Below are 18,619 nucleotides of genomic sequence, written 5' to 3' on the forward strand. Positions count from 1 at the left end.
CGGACTCTCCAAAGTGACTTTCTGCGGAATTAAAGAGTCAGGAAGCTGAAAGGCCCCCTTGGAGATCATCAGTTCTGGCTTTTTGCCTTCAGACAGAACTAACTAACCTTTATAGAATACTTGTTGTATAAGAAATGGAACCAAACTTACTTTTATATGTTATTCTTGTGATAGTATCTCTGTTGAGCATTCGATTAAGAAATGGGTTTGATGAATCAGAAACCTAAGGGAGAAAAAAATTTTAATCACTGAACAATAGTATCCCAGGGTAAACATTGCCCCCATGAATTCACTTGTTCATTCATATTTCTACCATATGCCAAACACTACAATGGCTGAAAATTCAGAGATAAAATATACAGACTCTATTCTCCAGAAACCTCTCTCCAGAGAAAGAAGATGGAAGTAAATAAATGGTTCCAATACTGTACGAATAGTGCTAAGGAAGGGTGTCACAGGTGCGATGATGTTAGAGGAGGACCATCCACGTGGGCAATCTGGGGAGCTAAGGCCTGAACTGAGTCTTGAAGGATGGGCGGAAGTTAACAGAGCGCTCTGGCGGTAGAATGTGGAAGCAAGGAAGGGTAAGGAACAACATCGTGTACAGAGGACTTGTTCATACGTGGACCTGGGAGAACTCTATGCTCAGGCACATACTTCCGTGCAGGGGGAGCTGAGAGAGTATGAGGGAAGGGTGGGAGGTGCGGCTAGGGGGGTGGCAGGGGCGAGCTCATGTCAGGTTCTGAAAGTCATGTTCAGACCTTTAAACTTTCTTCTGTAGGGATGGGGAGCCATCAAAGGGTTTTAAGCAGAGGGCTGGGAGTGACATGTTAGCAATGGGGGTAGTAATCTAGATAGAGAGTGAGAAAGAGTACAGAGAATAGGAGATAAAAACAAATCTTTAAGAGGAATAGAGAATCTTATTATATAACTGCTCATTTTTACATAAATCAAATATATCATACACCATACCATTTAATCATCCATGCATGCATGCATGAATGTATCCATCCATCCACCCATCAATCCGTCCATCTGTCCATGCGTCTATGCATCCATGCATCCATTCATGCATGAACCCATCCATCATCCATCTTTACCATCCACGCATCTATCCATTCATCCATTCATGCATCCACCCATCCATTCACCCATCCATCCATGCTTGCATCCATGCATTCAATAAATATTTACCAAGTACCCATTATGGGCCAAATATTGTATCAGATGTTCAGGGATCAGTTCCCATTTTATGCCCATGCCTTTAAGAGTACAATTTCTTCTTTGGGAGAAAAAGCCATGGTTCATAGAGCTCAATCCCAGGGACCACCATCTGGAGACTGTGATGTGCCCCCCACATAACTGTGCACTGTTTTCCTAGCAACCCTCTTTTTACTCGGCTCTCTCCGTGGCACCATTGTTCAGCCTAGTCATTTCTCTCCCACCTCGCTCTGCTCAGCTCTGTTCTGTCATTTATGCCACAGCTACTAATCGAATGTTGTGACACACCAACATTTAAAATATGATTTATTCCGAGGGTTGGAAAAACCGCAGCCAATGATTATAATTATTAGATAAGCAACAGGTGATTTTTCGTTTGGAAATAGCACAGACTGTTTATTTTCCCACCATCTGTCTCTCCTTTCCCACCGTTTCCTGGGTGTGTTGTGTTGAGACACACACCGAGGGGAGCTTGGTGAGTGACAGTGCTCCGTGGGGTTGGTGAAAGTCCACCCACTAACGGAGAAAAGTCCCAAATCAAACGCTGCTGCGCCCCAGCAGTGCCAAACCCAAATCTTACTTTGCCATCCCCTTCGGCCACTTAAAAGACAGCCCGAAGCCGCCTGTGTGTGCCAATGTACCTGTGAGAGGAGGAGAGCCACAACAGAATGTCGTGGCAGGTGAGGAATCGCCATGGCCCCTAATTGCTAACGCCAGCACTGGCCACTTCTGAGCCGAATAAAAATAACTGAAACATTTCCAAAGTGCACACGGATGATTTGCGGGCTCCAGTGTGTTGGCCGCGTGGGTGAGAGGACAAAACGTGTCCTGGGTGGAAGTGCACTTAAGTGGGAAGTTAATGGCATGTGATTGAGTAGCAATTACAGCCGAATCTCGGCTCCTCGTGGTCATGGGAAGGGTAGGGGGTGAAGAGGGGACGGAGATAAGTATAACCCACAGATAAACAAGGCTCTTATTTTTAGCTAACGGCTCCAACCCTTCTCAGGCTCGGCTTTTGGCCAAGGTGACATCTCTAAGACTCAGCTGATTGAGATGTGGGGCCTCTCGTTTTCTCTCCCTGCCTCCTCTGCAGCGAGCGGGGAAGGGGAGGGGGACCAGCGGAGGGGAGGCGACCAGAGAGGCTGTGCGGCCCGTTGGAACCAAGAGCTTTGTTCATCTCATTTCTAGGATCCAGTGCCGCCTGTGTCCCATCCTCGGTCGGGGTTTTGGGGCGGGTGAATGACAAGTCACAGCTGGGATAACTCACCATGGAACATCTGGAAGTTAATCATATTGGACAAAGATAGAAATGCTGTGGTTTATTTTGAGATCTAGCCAGAAAGCTTCAGGTTTTCTCAGGGGAAGGATGGAAGCCCTTCCGAGGACCAAACTGGCCGGAGAAGATGCTGAGCTAGGTGCTGCCCTTGCCCTGACCTCGGCGCCGGGGGTGGGGCATAAGTTCCTCCCAACAACCCACGGGGCGGGGGGCGGGGCAGCCAGGACCTGAGTCGGTAACCTGGTAACCTTGGTGGGGCGAGCGTTTCTGCCAGAGCTTGTGAGACACGCCAGTAGCTTGCTGTTGAGGAGGCCGACTTTCTGGCATGTCAATCACCCTGTCAGCTGTGATGGGCCTGCACTTCCAGGGTGACATTCTAATGTTCCCTGACCCAGGAGCCTTGAGAAAAGTGAGGCCCAGTCAGGGGAGGGAGCTGAGGCACCCACCAAAGCATAAGAGTTGCTGGAACGCCTCCACTGCCCGTGGGAGTCACTCTTAGAAGGCCTGTCATTGGGAAAGCCACGGGGGAGACGGGCGCCTGGACGTGTGTGACCAATATGGTGGCATCGCTGCAGGACTGACAACTTGAGTGTGGCCCGAGCTGGACCCACCAGCTGGTTACCAATGTCATCCGTAACGGGGGCTGCCTGAGGGATGTGGAAGCTTGCCCTGCGCTCGGGGCAGCGGGGGGTTGGGGAAGATCTTTCTAAATGTCATTTTCTCTCTTGCTCACCTCAGTTGCTTATCTGCAGCTCTCTTGGGGCGGCGTACAGTGTGAATGAGGTCGTCAGTATTACAGTCAGGCGAGACCTGAGCTCCTTCCCTAGACGGGCTGTTAGAGCTATGTGAACTTGGGTGAAATACCAGAGTCTCTGAACCATTTCCGTCATCCGCAGGGTAAGGACACCAGTGCCCACCCTGCAGATTTATCAGGGTTAAATCATCAAAATATGTGCCAAGTGCATACCTGCGTGCCTGGCATTCAGGAATCTACCGGGTCCGTGTTGATGCCAGGAGGCGGGGAGCAGAGGCCAGCGGGCCCGGTCTCTTTGGGATATCACATCAGGTATCATGAGGACAACAGCCCCTTCCTATCTTTGCTAATGATGAGCTGGAAGAGTCTGGGGTTGGTGGCCAGGGGCAGCAACATGTCACAAATGCCCTTGCCCAATGTACAGCTGTGCCTGGACCACAGAGAGGCCTGGCCTGGCCTGAGCGAGGGAGCGGCATTAGGAGGGGATGTGGAGCCTTCAGAGGGACACCAGGCAGGTGACGTGCCTGTCGCGAAGGGGGATGCTCTCAGGGAGGGCGAGGGAGGGGTACCCGAGGCACCCCCATGCCTCTTCTGAGCAACGATGATGTCATCACCAGAACTCTGTTCAGACCCCACAGTGGCAAACGCTGGATTCCCACTGACCATCCTCATCAGATTCCAAGTTCAGACTGGGGCACCCCCTCTAATGGTCTGGCCGAAATTCCCCCAGGGGTTAGCACAGCGATTGCCAACTTTTGGCAATGTCTCACATTGCTTTATTCCCTCCCCCCCCCCAATTGAAAAGACAATTCTTTTTTTTGTTCTTTCTTCCTTTAAATCAGCATACCTGTGTCACTCTCCATCTGCCAAAAATGTTAACGGTGATTACCTTTTGACAGAGGACACTGGGCTGGGTTGGAGATTTGTTGCTGCTGTTGACTGTTAGGAAGACGTGGAGTCTCCCTAGTGTGTCAGGAAGTCAGCATCGCTGGTCTTTGCTTAGTTTTTCCCAGGGGCATGTGAGGGGGAAGATGGCACTCAGGGCCGCTGTGGAGAAGCTGTTCAGTGCAGCCCCTGGGCGGGAGGGTCTCCCATCTCCCCTGTATCTCTTCTCCCAGGGGTGGGCAGGGCTGTAACCCTGCAGGGGGCCCGTGAGCCAGGTCTTCCCTTGTATTCCATATTTCTGACTTTTCTGCGTGCAGTGGGACCTGAAGTATGCCCCTAGGTCCAGCACAATTGTTTTTTTTTTCTCTCCAGGACAGAAGCTGCCCGAATCCTCAGGCCACAATGCTCTGCAATGAAACCCATCATTTCTGCACCTCGGAGAGGGACCTCGTTCTTCGTAAGCCTCACGGGTGTGAAGTGACCTCCCTGCAGCTTCTCCTGGGCACACATACTGCCCCTTGTGCCAGTTCTCAGCTGCAACGGGACTGTAAACAGACACTCTGATTGGGCCGAGAATGGCCGGAGGAGAGGAATGAAGGAATGCAAGACACTTACTTTGATAAATATAGAAACTACCACCAATCCATTCGGGCTCTTCGCAGCTTCTGTGACATTTGTGTATAACTCATGGTTGTAGTGGATGAGCTGCACCTGCAGGGAGGGAAAAACAATAATGAGAACAACAACCCGGCATGAAAATGTGGGAGGCCCTGAGCATCCACCCTGCATAAGGGTGGACTGTAAAGTACTCTGTGCAACAACTGGGAAGACAGTTTTATAATTCAAAGGATGTCAAGAAGAGATGTGCGTGTGTGTAAAATGCATGCATACACCCACATCTACAAAAATGCCCATACATATTTGCAAATGTTTTCTGGTAACAATCATGGCTTTCATAAGCTCAGTGCCCATCTGGCTCTCATTCTATCTCAGGACATTTCCCCTAGTGTGTGTGTCAAGTGAATTTCTCTTATTAGGAGTGGAGTTTCCCTGCGGGGGCCCATGCGCTGCACCAACAGCTGCTCTGGCAGCGGGTGAATCTCCTCACAGCCTCTGGGCGAGCAGGGAGTTGTCAGGGCCTGATGGAGAGACAGCCTATGGCGTAGGCTCCCGATGGGCCAGCCTGCCCAGGTCATCTGATTCTGCAGGACTCAACTTCATCTTTGTTCAGTGGTCAGCAATGTGCCCGTGGAGACCTTGTGCAACAGGCAGTATGGGGAGCAAGATGGGTCCTGGAACTGTGACCCAGGAAAACAGGATAACCCTCTGTTGCCTAATTTCTTTTTTTAGGTGAGAGGAGGGGAGATAGTGAGGTATGCACCCTGACCGACATCCACTCTGCGACTCTATCTAGAGCCGATGCTTGAGTACCAAGCTATTTTTATTGCCTGAGGCTGACACACTTAGACAAATTGAGCTATCTTCAGTGCCTGGGGCCATGTTTGAACCAACTGAGCCACTGGCTGTGGGAGTAGAAGAGGGAGAGAAGGGGGAGAGGAAGGAGAAGAGAAGCAGAGGATCACTTCTCACGTGTGCCCTGACTGGGAATCAAACCCAGGATGTCCATATGCTGGGCCAATGGTCTATCCACGGAGCCACCAACCAGAGTCTGTTACCTAATTTTTTTTTTTTTTTTCATTTTTCTGAAGCTGGAAACAGGGAGAGACAGTCAGACAGACTCCCGCATGCGCCCGACCGGGATCCACCCGGCACGCCCACCAGGGGCGATGCTCTGCCCACCAGGGGGCGATGCTCTGCCCATCCTGGGTGTCACCATGTTGCGACCAGAGCCACTCTAGCGCCTGAGGCAGAGGCCACAGAGCCATCCCCATAGCCTGGGCCATCTTTGCTCCAATGGAGCCTTGGCTGTGGGAGGGGAAGAGAGAGACAGAGAGGAAGGGGAGGGGTGGAGAAGCAGATGGGCGCTTCTCCTGTGTGCCCTGTCCGGGAATCGAACCTGGGTCCTCCGCATGCTAGGCCGACGCTCTACTGCTGAGCCAACCGGCCAGGGCCCTGTTACCTAATTTTTAAAAGACTGTTTTTTTTTAAATTGTGAAACACAGCATACATATATACTCACATGAATGCCCCACCAATACCAGTACCCCATCTCAGTTGAACTCAATCATTTTCTCTAAAAAATGGATAGGATTATGTTTCCTTGGATTTATCCTAGGACTGTAGTTTTAAAATAGGTTTTTAAATAGCATGGGAGTATAATTTTTGTAGCAAAATAAAAACCGAGAAGGGAAAAAATGATAGTTTTCCTCCCCGCGTCTGTCTAATATTAGCCCAAACAATGTAACTATTAACAGTTTAGAATTTATTTTTTCAGAATTTTTTTTTTGTGCTTATAAATCACATGAATAAGTGCTCAAGACCACTAGTCGTCAGGGAAATGCAAATCAAAACCACCATGAGAGGTTACCTCATACCTGTTAGAATGGCTATCATCAAAAAGACAATAGATAACAACTATTGATGAAGATGTGGAGAGAAGGAAACCCCTTATTCTGGTGGTGGGAATGTAAATTGGTACAGCCATTATGGAAAACAGTATGATGAGTCCTCAGAAAGTTAAATCTAAATAGAACTACCATATGGTCCAGAATTCTCACTTCTGGGTATATGTCCAAAGGAAAGAGATTCTGGATCTGAAAAAGATGTCTGAACTTCCATGTTCACTACGGAATTGCACGTGATAGGCAAGACATGGACACAACCTAAGTGTCCCCTGATGGGTGAGTGGATAAAGAAGATATACGATAGAATGTCATTTAGCTCAGAAAAGGAGATCCTGACATTTGCAACAGCATGGGGGCACCAGAAGAACATCGTGCTGTGTGAAATAAGCCCGGCACAGAAAGGCTGATATGTATGATCTTGCTTACAATAGAAAACAGTCAAACTCATAGAAGCAGGGAATAAAATGATGGTTGTCAAGGGCTGAGGGGAGGTAGAAACGGGACGTTGGTCAAAAGAGACTAAGTTTCAGTTATGCAAGATGAATGCCTTCTGGGGATCTAATGCACAGCATGGTGACCATACTCAATAATGCTGTATCGTGTACTTGAAAGTTGTTAAGAGGATAAATCTTAAATCTTCTTAAAACACACATGCAAATGATAACTATGTAGAGGCGATGGATATAGCATTTATCTTGATATGGCTTTTTTCCCCCCACAATATATACACATACCAACACATCACATTTTTTACATGGCAAAGTTATCTCAGTAAAGTTGTTAAAAATAAAACAGTGAGGAAAAAAAACCCCAGTAAAATGCAATTATTTATAATCTTGATTCTGAATTTGGCTTTTTAAATTTAAAACTCGTCTGTGGCTATCTTTCTAAGTCAATGTGTTCCAGCGTTACTAAGCCTTTCTAATAGGTGTGCAGTTCTCCAGTGCACCAAAGCCCGGGACATATCTAACCATTCTCTCACGAGCTTACAGCTTGTTTCCATTTTCTTTTTGTCTCTTGTAAACACTATATCTTTCTGTAATGGTGTTAGCATTTTCCACAGGCTGACTTGAGAATCTAATAAGACAGTGCATGTACAAATGATTTGTGACTCAGAAAGTATAAGAGAATGTTTGTTATTAACAATATTCTGTATTGCATTAAAAAAAGGTGAAGTTCTAGAAATTGAGAAGAGTCAATGATCAACAAAAGTGCTTTTCCTTGATCTCTGAAAAAAAACAACCTACTTCTAACACAGTGGTTTGTAACCTTCACTGTGCATGCAGATCACCCGGGTGCTTTTAAAGTCTACCTATGCCTGACCCCCACAATTCAGATTTAATAGACTTGGTATTAGTTCAAAGCCCTCCGGCTAGAAGGCAGGTGCAGTGGACAACCAGTGCAGCATGATCAGTAAGCATCAACACCCCACCAGTGCCCGCTTAGATCAGTCCCTTGTATGTGCGACTACCCTGGACATCCTGAGTCAGCAGAGCTGCTCACACAAGGAGCACATGCTACAGCGGCTCTGGAAATACCTTATGTGCTTATCGCTTGTTCACTTCTTGTGAGTTTTGCCAACGGTGGCAGACGGTTATACAGCAGCTACTCTGCCATCAGCGGGGCAACCTCAGGGCGGGGCTGGGGACGACGCTGTGCTTGTGCAGGACTCAGCCGGGCAGGTGCAGCAGACCTCCACTCAGCAATGACGTCCTGTCCTCCCGCCCACGCACACAGCCAGGACCCTCCGCAGCTGGAGTGTGGCCATGTGAAAGACCCGGGCGCTGTGGGGGACCTGCTACAGCTCCCCTCAGTGTGGTGTAAGCTTCTCAGTGAGAATCAGAACACATCCTGCCATCCGCTGAGATCTGCAAAGCCACCTGGGGCTGTGCCAGTGCCTCCAGGCGTGCCTGGACAGTTCAGCAGGTTCAGAGACCCACGCCTTGGAGGGCAATGCCATGGCGCGGACGGCGGTGCCATGGAGCGGTCCTTCTCTCCGACTTACAAGACTGAACACGGCAGAAAGAAGTGTCCTGGTGCCCCAGAGAGCGGGAGTCTGCGGAGCCAGGGTCTGTGAGAGACGGGCTGGCAAGTACAGGTGAGATACGCTCTGCTCTAACTAAGCTCACGTTCAAACGTCTCGCTTCTGCCCTGGCCGGTTGGCTCAGTGGTAGAGCGTCGGCCTGGCGTGCAGGAGTCCTGGGTTCGATTCCCGGCCAGGGCACACAGGAGAAGCGCCCATCTGCTTCTCCACCCCTCCCCCTCTCCTTCCTCTCTGTCTCTCTCTTCCCCTCCCGCAGCCAAGGTTCCATTGGAGCAAAGTTGGCCCGGACGCTGGGGATGGCTCTGTGGCCTCTGCCTCAGGTGCTAGAGTGGCTCTGGTTTCAACAGAGTGACGCCCCAGATGGTCAGAGCATCCCCCCTGGTGGGCATGCCAGGTGGATCCCGGTCCGGCGCATGCGGGAGTCTGTCTGACTGCCTCCCCATTTCCAGCTTCAGAAAAATAAAAAAAAAAAAAAAAAAAAAAAAAAAAAAAGAAAGAAACATCTCGCTTCCCCTTTGTTCCAAGACAAGTTGGCTGGGATTCTGATGTCATAAACTTTGGTTTCTGTTATGAATTGGTTGATGGACTGCCTCTTGTTTAGGTTGAAGCCTATGAAATTGACTTTTTTATCTATAGAAATGGCGATTCTATAGAGTTAACGTCACCTTATAAATGTCATTTTGACTATAGCAATCTCCCCACCAACCCCCGCCCACACACATACAAATTCGATGTTACAAGGATGACCTGGTGCTTTGCTACTCAACGTATAGTGCAGGGACCAGCAACAGCCATGCAGCCGGGAGCGTGTAGGAAATGCCGAATCCTGAGCCCGACCCTAGACCTTCCGAATCAAATCTGCATTATAACCAAGTCCCAGTGATTTGAACGCACGCCAGTAGTCATGGAGAATGATTGTTTTAGCAGTTACTGTAGGCTGGTTAGCAGAGCCCTGTTTAACCAGCAAAACAGTTAGCAGAGACTGTTCATCTCTCTTCCAGTTCGGTTTGTCCCGGGTAAGAGGTGTATGTTGGAAGACAGGCTGAGTCCAGATGGTTGGAGTCCTGGGAGAGGAGCCATAAGCTATGGGAGGGGTTGGAGCAGGGGAGGAGAGCATCGCCATGGAGTGCCAGGGGGAGATTAGAGCAGGGACCGACGGGGGGCGGGGAGCGTGTCATTTCAGTGTTGGCTGTAGGACTTCACAGTGTTTATGCGTGTATGAGTGATGAGTCTTGAATACTTCAGATAAGCAGTAAGCTGTAGTTTAACTGACCCCCGATTTGGGGAGCTTACTCAAGGCAATCAGAGTGTTTGATGTGAAATAGGAGATCAAGCTGTGAATGTCTGACCTTCTGAGCAAGTGCGTGAGGCAGCTAAGACTGCAGGGACGATGTGGAAACACTAATGGGAGTAAACTCTTTGGGGGGTTTGTGATGACATGGTAATTAAACACCAAGTTTAGCCCTTCATTAGAGACACCCATGGGGCTCCTCTTAGTCTAGTCTGAATTACCATGTAAAAGAGCTAAATCGGGATTACTGAAAATTATTTTATAATCTTGATTCTTTATTAATTTAGACAGGTTTCCTCCAAGAGAAGCTTTCTGGTAATGCAAGACTGAGTAATGGCTGTCTCAGAGGAAGAAAGATGATATTGTTGGTCTTTTCGCGATGCTCAGACATGGCGGACGCCACGATCCAGAGCCTTCTCTGTGTCAAAGTTCTCCGTGACCCGATGTGACTCTCCATTGTGTGGCCCTAACTCAAACCTTGTGTTCTCATCCCAGAACCCAATGCCTCACCTCAACCCTTTACAAGGAGCTGGGATTTGTTTGTTCACAAATATCTTTGAGAACCAACTCTGTGCCGAGGCCAGCTGGGCAAGACTTGATGAAGTCCTTGCCCTTCTAGAGATAATTTCAGATAACGGCAAGAGCTTTGAAGGAAGCAAAGAAGAGTCTGGCTTGCAGAGTGAGTGGCAGCAGTGGCAAGAATGGGCTGGGGCGTGGGGGTGGGAACAAGAGCAGGGAGTGTAGTTAGTTGGTGAAGCCTCCACGCAGAGGTGACGTCTGAGCTGCGTTCTCCTGATGAAGAGGAGACAGGCACGGGAAGATCGAAGGGAGGTCTGGCTGGCAGAGACCTTGGCCAGTGCAGAGTCTGAGGTGGGGACAGATGGGTATGGTTGGGGAAGGGTGGCGGGGGCTAAGATGGGATCTGCTCCTGCAGGGCTTTCTAGACCACGGCGAGGAGCTTGGATTTTATTCCAAGCGCAACGGACAGTCACTAGTGACTAATGGGCCCCTCCCCTCCCCTCTGTGCCTGCCTCTTTTTTATGAACTCCTTTAGCTCTAAGCTCAAGGGTCTTCTCTCGAGAGAGATCCCCATAGGCCACCCTCAGGGCATCCATGCTTTCCCTCTTTGAAACCTATACCATAGTTTTATTTCAGCAATTATTGTGGGAATGATTAATGCCCATCGCTTTCACTAGGCCTTAAGCGTCATCCAGGCAAAAGCTGTTTCTGACTGCTCCCCGAGATGTCCCCGTCACCCAGCACAGTACCTGGCACATATTAGCAGTAGTAAGGTAGAAATAGTTGTTAAAGAAATGAACGAAGCTATACAGGTTGTCCATAATAAAACAAAATGCAATGTCCTGAGCATTGGGGAGAGCCAGGTGCTTGGTTGAGCTGGAATCCTAAAAGGTATCTCTAATGGGAACCTAGAAACTAAATGTCACCCTGAGCTACGTGGACCGCAAAGCCTGGCTTCACCATTCGGCGAGACAGGCTTCTCCTCTATAAACAGGAATAATAACGCTAACTACTTCATAGACGCGTTGTGGTGATTTTATGAGACAGAATAAATAAGGCATTTAGCCCCTGGACTGGCATGTAGTAGCCACTTCAATAATTAGCTATTACTGTTTTTGTTGTCATAATTATTACATTAGCAGTAGAGAACAGAGGCTTCAGTGACTACAGGAATATGGATTAGGTATTACCCCCCCCCCCCTTTCTAGGTCCTCACTTTGAATCTGTTCTCCTACAGAGACTTGAGGAAGGTGTTACCTATTCATAACCTGGATAATTTTCCAATTTATCTTGTCCTGTCCAGACAGGTATGGTCTAGACCAGGGGTCCCCAAACTACGGCCCGCGGGCCACATGCAGCCCCCTGAGGCCATTTATCCACCCCCGCTGCACTTCCAGTGGGGGCCGGTCAAAGTGCAGCATCACTCACATACAGTACTACTTCCGGTGACGTGGGATGCACGCGTCACAGCTCCGGAAGTGCGTCATATCACTTGTTACGGCTAGCAGTGACAAATATGGAACCGGACATTGACCATCTCATTAGCCAAAAGCAGGCCCATAGTTCCCATTGAAATACTGGTCAGTTTGTTGATTTAAATTTACTTGTTCTTTATTTTAAATATTGTATTTGTTTTTTGACTTTAAAATAGATATGTGCAGTGTGCGTATGAATTTATTCATAGTTTTTATAGTCTGGCCCTCCAACGGTCTGAAGGACAGTGAACTGGCCCCCTGTATAAAAAGTTTGGGGACCCCTGGTCTAGACACTGGACGAGGCCAGAGCTTTTAGGGAGAAACACATTCTCAGTGGGTCATACTATAATCCAGAGGGCAGCAGACTTTTCTGGAAAGAATCAGATAGTAAGTATTTTCAGATGTGTGGGCCCTATGGACGGTCTCTGTCACAGCTATTCACTTCCGCTTTTCTGTGAAAGCAGCTGTAGACAAAATAGAACAGAATGGGTATGGCTGGGTTCCAATAAAACTTTATTCACAAAAGCAGGTGGCCGTCTGTAGTTCGCCAACACTGCTAGTTTAAACTTGAGGGATGAATAAGATCTTCAGGAGCATTCATTTCCCGGAACGTATTCTAAAGAGAGAGGAAGAAATGCATATTGACAGAAGCTAAGTATTAATCTCCCCCTTTGGTTTAAATGATCGTGACTACCATGTCACACTTCTAGCCCTTTAAATGCTTCAAAGCAGAGTCAACTCAAGTGAGTTCAATTCTGGTCAACACACACGTCCCAAGTGTCTATCATATATGCTACACCCCAGGAGGCCAGAGATAAATGCTACATATTCCATATCCTTGTGGAGCTCACCTGTATTATCCCAATTGTTCCTGAAATAGGCAGAGGGTGAAAGGAAGGCACAGAGAGGTTAAGCAACTCTTCCAAGATCACACAGCCGAACAGCGAGCCCAGCCCACTTTGCTTTCATGCATACAAATGGTTTCTTTCCACAAGAAAGTCATGAGAGAAGAAAAAGTGCTTTATATTTGAGGGGAGCTCACATTTCAGCAGCTGTTGCTGGAACAACAATTATAAGCTAGAACTTATTTATAGAAAGTCATTAACAAGTTTGTCTTTAAGTGTAAGAGCACACACAGTCTGCAGAGAAGACCGCGGTTTGATCTCGACCAGCCGCCGCATTCTCACCCTAAGGTTTGGCAATTATCGCTGGTCTGCCCGGTGACTGGTGATTTCCTGCATTTCGAGACATAGAAAGCAATTATCGCTAAAAATAAAGACGTGCCTATAATCTCATTGACTGGAGCTCTCCAAATGCGGTCCCGCTATCACAACAACCTATAAAACCGGAGTGTAATATGGTATTCCCCTCCCCACTCCCAGACGATAACAAAACTTGGGTTTTAAAGCCTGGGGTGGTCCACCGAGTCTCACGGCAGTTTGCACGGTTGTGGAGCGGTAGGTCTGGGCGCTGGGTGTGCCTGGAAATGGCAAGGCTCTGAGCCTAGTCTCTTCCATCCAAGTAACCCCGAGAGTGTTGCTCAGCCCCTCTGTGCCTTTGTCTCTTCATCTGTGATATGGGGATGGAGCTAAGGACGTCGTGGGAAAGAACGAATAATCCATCACGCAGCCTTTCAGGAACCAGGAAGGGTGCAGTCAAGCAAGCGAAATAAACGGGATGGCAGGACCATATATACAAAAGGCAGCCACCAGATGTTCTGGATTTTTCCTTTCATGATGCAAAGATCAAACATATTTCCTCCTTATAGGTTTCTGGACTTGAAAAATGGTTGTCACAAAACAAACCACATGCCAAGAATCTTTGAGAGAGTGCTTTCCTCCGAGAAACACGTTTTCACAGCTTTACCAAGAACTGCTGAGTTAGGATGTCCCTTGGTTTTCTTGTTTGTTTGTCTGTTTTCTGGAACATTCTGAAATAGCTGCTTCTAGAAGTCAAACTTTCCTCCTATGATTCTGCTGAAAACCAGAGCAGGAGGTGCCTCCTGGAATGAGGTCCCTATCCCCCCGTAAGTGACTTCCTTCTAAGCTGTGGCTGCTAATTGCCAGGGCTTAAAGGGTAGATCTGTGGGCACTTTTTGAACCTTGCTTGATTTTACTTAATCTTTAGAGAGAAAAAAAGAAAGAGAAAGAGAGACAGGGAGAGATAGACAGGAAGGGAGAGAGATTAGAAGCATCAATTCGTAGTTGTGACCCTTTAGTTGTTGTTCATTGATTGCTTTCTTACATGTGCCTTGACCAGGGACTCCAGCCCAAGGCAGCGACCTTGGGCTCAAGTCAGTGACCATGGGGTCATATCTATGATCCTGCACTCAAGCTGGCGACCTTGGGCTCAAGCCAGCAACCTTGGGGTTTTGAACCTGGGTCCTCAGCATCTCAGGCCAGTGCTCTAGCCATTGTTCCACCGCCTGGTCAAGCAACCTTGGCTGATTTTAATTAATTCTCTGCCTCACTGGTATCCTGCAGCCCAGGTGTTGTTGGCTCCTGTCCGTGTTCTCCGCACTCACCTGTTTCCAGTTTACACCCCCATTACCTCAAACTCATCCCAGCAAAGGGAGCAGAGGAAGATCATTCATTGACCCTGAAGACAGACATCCTGAGTTACTTAGTTTCTTCGAGCCTCTGTTTTTCCACATGCAAAACTGTGACTCCAACATAACCACCCAGAGCTTTGTTGGAATGCTTGAAAGAGCTAAAACAGGTAAGCGAGCTACGGTGCACATAGGAGGTGAAGCAGGATTCAGACGCAGCTCCTGGTACAAAGCAAGCGCTCAGTAAACAGAAGAGTTTGAATACTATACCAGAAACATCTGGCTGCTGGGGCTCAGATCAAGGAAGGGAGGGGCTCCTCGATGGTGAGTGACTTGTTCAGTTCCATGGCTAACAACAGAGCCGGCCAGCAATGCTTAGACCATATTTCTCAAGGACAGAATCCATCACTCATTTTTTTGTATCTTACTTTATCTTATCGTCATCTCATTGCCCAAAAGATTTTTCTAGGATTTTCTCTCTGTAGTTCATATTATGAAAATAGTGGATGAACGGAACATAATTGTCTCAAACTATGCATTATGTCTCCTAGTCTCATGGTCATCCCACTGGGCAAGAATCACTGTTCGGGTATGTTCAGGTCACTTTGGTTAAATGTTTACTGAATAAGTAATTCCAGAGCCCACCTAAATAGTCCTAACGAAGGCCCATTTTGTTCTAAATTATTGTAGACATGTAATGTTACACAGTTCCTTTGGCTAAGGTAAGAGTCCTTTGCGTACTTCTGCCACCCACAAAAAAGCTTGGTCAAGATGGGTTTATAAGACTTTCAAGGGGAAGATAGGCCAATGTCTCTTAAATCACATATCCAAGAAGCCTAAATGAATGTTAGCTAATGGAAAACAACATGATTAATATTAAACGTTATTTCTATTACTTTTACTTTATATTTTTATTTTATATATTTTGTTTTTTATTTTATTATTTTATTACAATCCAGTAAGGTTCATATCAGGAATCAAGAATAATAAGTCAACATTGAGGAAAAAAAAAATCTTCCAATGTAATTTAATTGAAAGAAGTGGGAAAAAGAACCACGAACATCTCAGTAGGGACTGTCCACATTTAAGTTACATCTACACCACGTTAACACCCATTTTAGCAGAAATTACCTCTTACTTTAGCTGGAGAACATGGCTTTAACAGTTGGCTCTTCTGACTTAATTGATGGGATGGCTGTTTCTTGTGCTACTTCTTAGACTCATTAGAAATGGTAGTAAGTTACTTCTGTTTTATTATCCAGGTTAAAGTGACTTCAGTTTTGAATTGTACTTAAAAGGAAAACATCCAGTGCCTCAACCTGGTGCCTGGGACGCCGGCGACTGAGGTCTGAGCTACGCCAGTGAACACGGAAGGCAGCCTCTGAGTGATCACGTGATAATCTGGACCAAAGCACATCCAGGAGACACTGAGAAAGGCTCTGGAAGCTTCCTTCTCCATCACTAGGAGCTGGCACCCACAGTGCCACATGGAACCCAGAGCACAATGTGAATGACAGTTCAGGGGACCACAACGTAAGATTTTTATCCCCTTATAGTTATTTGTAAATGTTTATAGCCTCACCACTTTATATATTACAACTAAGCTGCAACATGATTTGTCAAAATATCCAGGGGTGACAACCATTAATAGGTGCCCTGCCCCTGATGGAAGCTGACCGAGAAAGCGTTTCTTAGTGACACTTCACAGTTGATCCCAGAATAGCCACGTTCAAATCACAGAGGGACCGAGTAGGAACCGAACTCGTCTTTTAATAAGAAGCAGCTGTGTGGTCCTGAATCGTTGGAGGGCCTTAGAATCTCAGGTCCTAGTACTGAGTGCGAGCTCTGTTCCCTCTGTGCGTTGTGAACTCAGGGGATCCCTTAACACCTTCCAGTTTCCTGATCGCAGCACGAGGCCAGACACTTGTGCCTGCCAGGCTCTGGGAAGGATTTGACAATGGGTATCCATCCAGCTGTATTTGCAGCATGTGGCTCAATGCCTGGCATATTCCAAGTAATTAAATACTTCAATGAACAAAGGCACGTATAAAAATCCTTTATAAACTGTAATGCTACATATATATGATTTTATATGTATGTATGTATATGTATAAAGAAATATATATATGTATAACATATGTTTATTTTTAAAAATATCGTAGTACTCAATACTCAACCTTTTTGGGATTCCTACAGGTATTCTGGTGGGAGTAGCTGAAATGGGGGGCTACTTGGATGACCCCTGTAGAAGAAAAAAACCCAACTCATCTAAAGAATAATGAGGCTCCTTTGGAGGCAACAAGAGAGGTTTAAGTTAGGTAATCTACAGAGGCAGGACCTGTTACTCCAGGCTCTTAGACCAGAACAGAGGAACCACTGGACCCAGAGTAACAGCCCTCATTTTTCTTAGACTGCAATTCTTTAAGCAAGTAACTCTATTATGACTTTTATCACGTATTATTCAGTCACATCTGCTTTCTGCAGAGACCCTAAACACCCATCATTGGAGAAGGAATGATGAACTCCCCACACACCGCTTGCTAAAGCCCCTGTATTCAATTGTTGGTAATTCAGAAGGGTCACTCTTGATGAGTACTCTTCTAACTGTCGCATTAATGGAAATATAAACATAGGGTTTTCTGTCCTCTTGCAAATAAAGCTGCAGAGCAATTTGGATAAAATGTTCATAAAACTAGGCTTGATTTTGCACACATTAATTGCATAAAATATGGTAGTTAATGACTAGAAATACTCATTTTCAAAGCGACTCAATAGACACAAACAACATCCACGGTGGCCTGGCTCTGGGGATGTGTAGAAAGGGCCCCACGCTGGCAGTCAAAGGGACTGGGTTTTAAAGGACAGTTCTGCCACAAAGTTGAGCGAGTGCCTACTCCCTTTTAGACCTTGAAGCCTTTATCTGGAAAGCGTGAAGTTTCAAGGACAGGGTTATATGATTCTTCTAAAAAATGAACGCACATGGGTGGGGGTGTTGCCTCCTGACTTTCCATCAGAGTCAATTAAATTACACTGAGTTGAAACTAAAAATTTAAACGCAAGTTTCAGTGGACAGGATGTGGAAGCCTGGGGCTGCAAGTGGATTGGCTACGGGGGCCAAGGAGGTTGTATAGATGAGAGTAGGTGGCTAGGCAGGGTCACAGCCAAAGAATACACGTGTGTTGTTCAGTTTCTGGCCCTCTGGCTGCCAGTTTGAGACCTCTGTTTTCTCCATTTGATAGTGTTTGGGGCAAACCAAATCAAATGCAAACAAAACTAATATCCCAAACCTGAGAGTTGACTCCCATGCCTTTATTCATTTATTCTTTTCAATAAACACTTATTTGTGCATCCCATGCACCAGGCACTGTAATAGGCTTGAGGTGAAGAAAAGAAGGAAGATCTTAGAGGCAGAAGGAAGCACATGTGCAAAGGCCCTGAGGCGTCATGTGGGCATGTGTCAGAAGATAAAGCTGGAGCCCAGAAAGTTAGGAGATGAAAATAAGATGACCTAGAAGAAAAATAAGTAGGGACCCAAGCCATATGCAGTCCTGGAGACCCTGGTAAGAATAATGCCTTGACCCTAAGAACAATCATAAGTCATCACAAATTTTAAGATGAAAGAGAGGGTGTGTGTTGGAGGGTATGGGTGGCGATAACATCAGATTTGCATTTGGCATGGATCGATCAAAAACGATAGACAGTCTTCACTGCAGCACATGTTCTCACTAGAGTGTCTGACTCTTCCAGGACTTGCATTGCCAACCTCCTCCTAGTCTCGCTCTTCCAGAAACTGCCCCGCTTCTCAGGGAGCCACACATTGCAAACCCGGGGACCAGAACACCCAAGTTCAATAACACACCTCATGCCATGCTGCTTGATAAGTAATTTTAATACCTGCTTACACATTTTCATCATAAAAGGCACTGCAAGTTATTCAGTTATTTTGTTTCTTAAAAAAAAAAAGAGAGAATAAGAAAATGACATATCAATTCAGATCACAGGGAATGGGAAGCTCTCAAACAGGCTTCCGAAAAAGCAGGAAAAGTCTTTGGAAAGATGAGTATAAAGCATAAAACAACTT

The 18,619-nt window shown here is 46.8% G+C and overlaps 1 protein-coding gene across 2 annotated transcripts in view; it reads right to left on the reverse strand.

Annotated features, from left to right (window-relative positions):
* Positions 1-18,619, reverse strand: part of CA10 (carbonic anhydrase 10) — a 488,258-nt gene that overhangs the window by 20,065 nt on the left and 449,574 nt on the right. For both annotated transcript variants that reach the window (XM_066263991.1, XM_066263990.1), the window contains exons 6-7: positions 4,752-4,847; positions 151-223 (exon numbers count right to left, since the gene is read on the reverse strand). In XM_066263991.1, coding sequence (XP_066120088.1) covers positions 151-223; positions 4,752-4,847 — 169 coding nt within the window. The remainder of the gene's footprint in view (positions 1-150; positions 224-4,751; positions 4,848-18,619) is intronic.

This window comes from Saccopteryx bilineata, chromosome 2, assembly GCF_036850765.1.
Source record: "Saccopteryx bilineata isolate mSacBil1 chromosome 2, mSacBil1_pri_phased_curated, whole genome shotgun sequence".
Taxonomy (NCBI): domain Eukaryota; kingdom Metazoa; phylum Chordata; class Mammalia; order Chiroptera; family Emballonuridae; genus Saccopteryx; species Saccopteryx bilineata.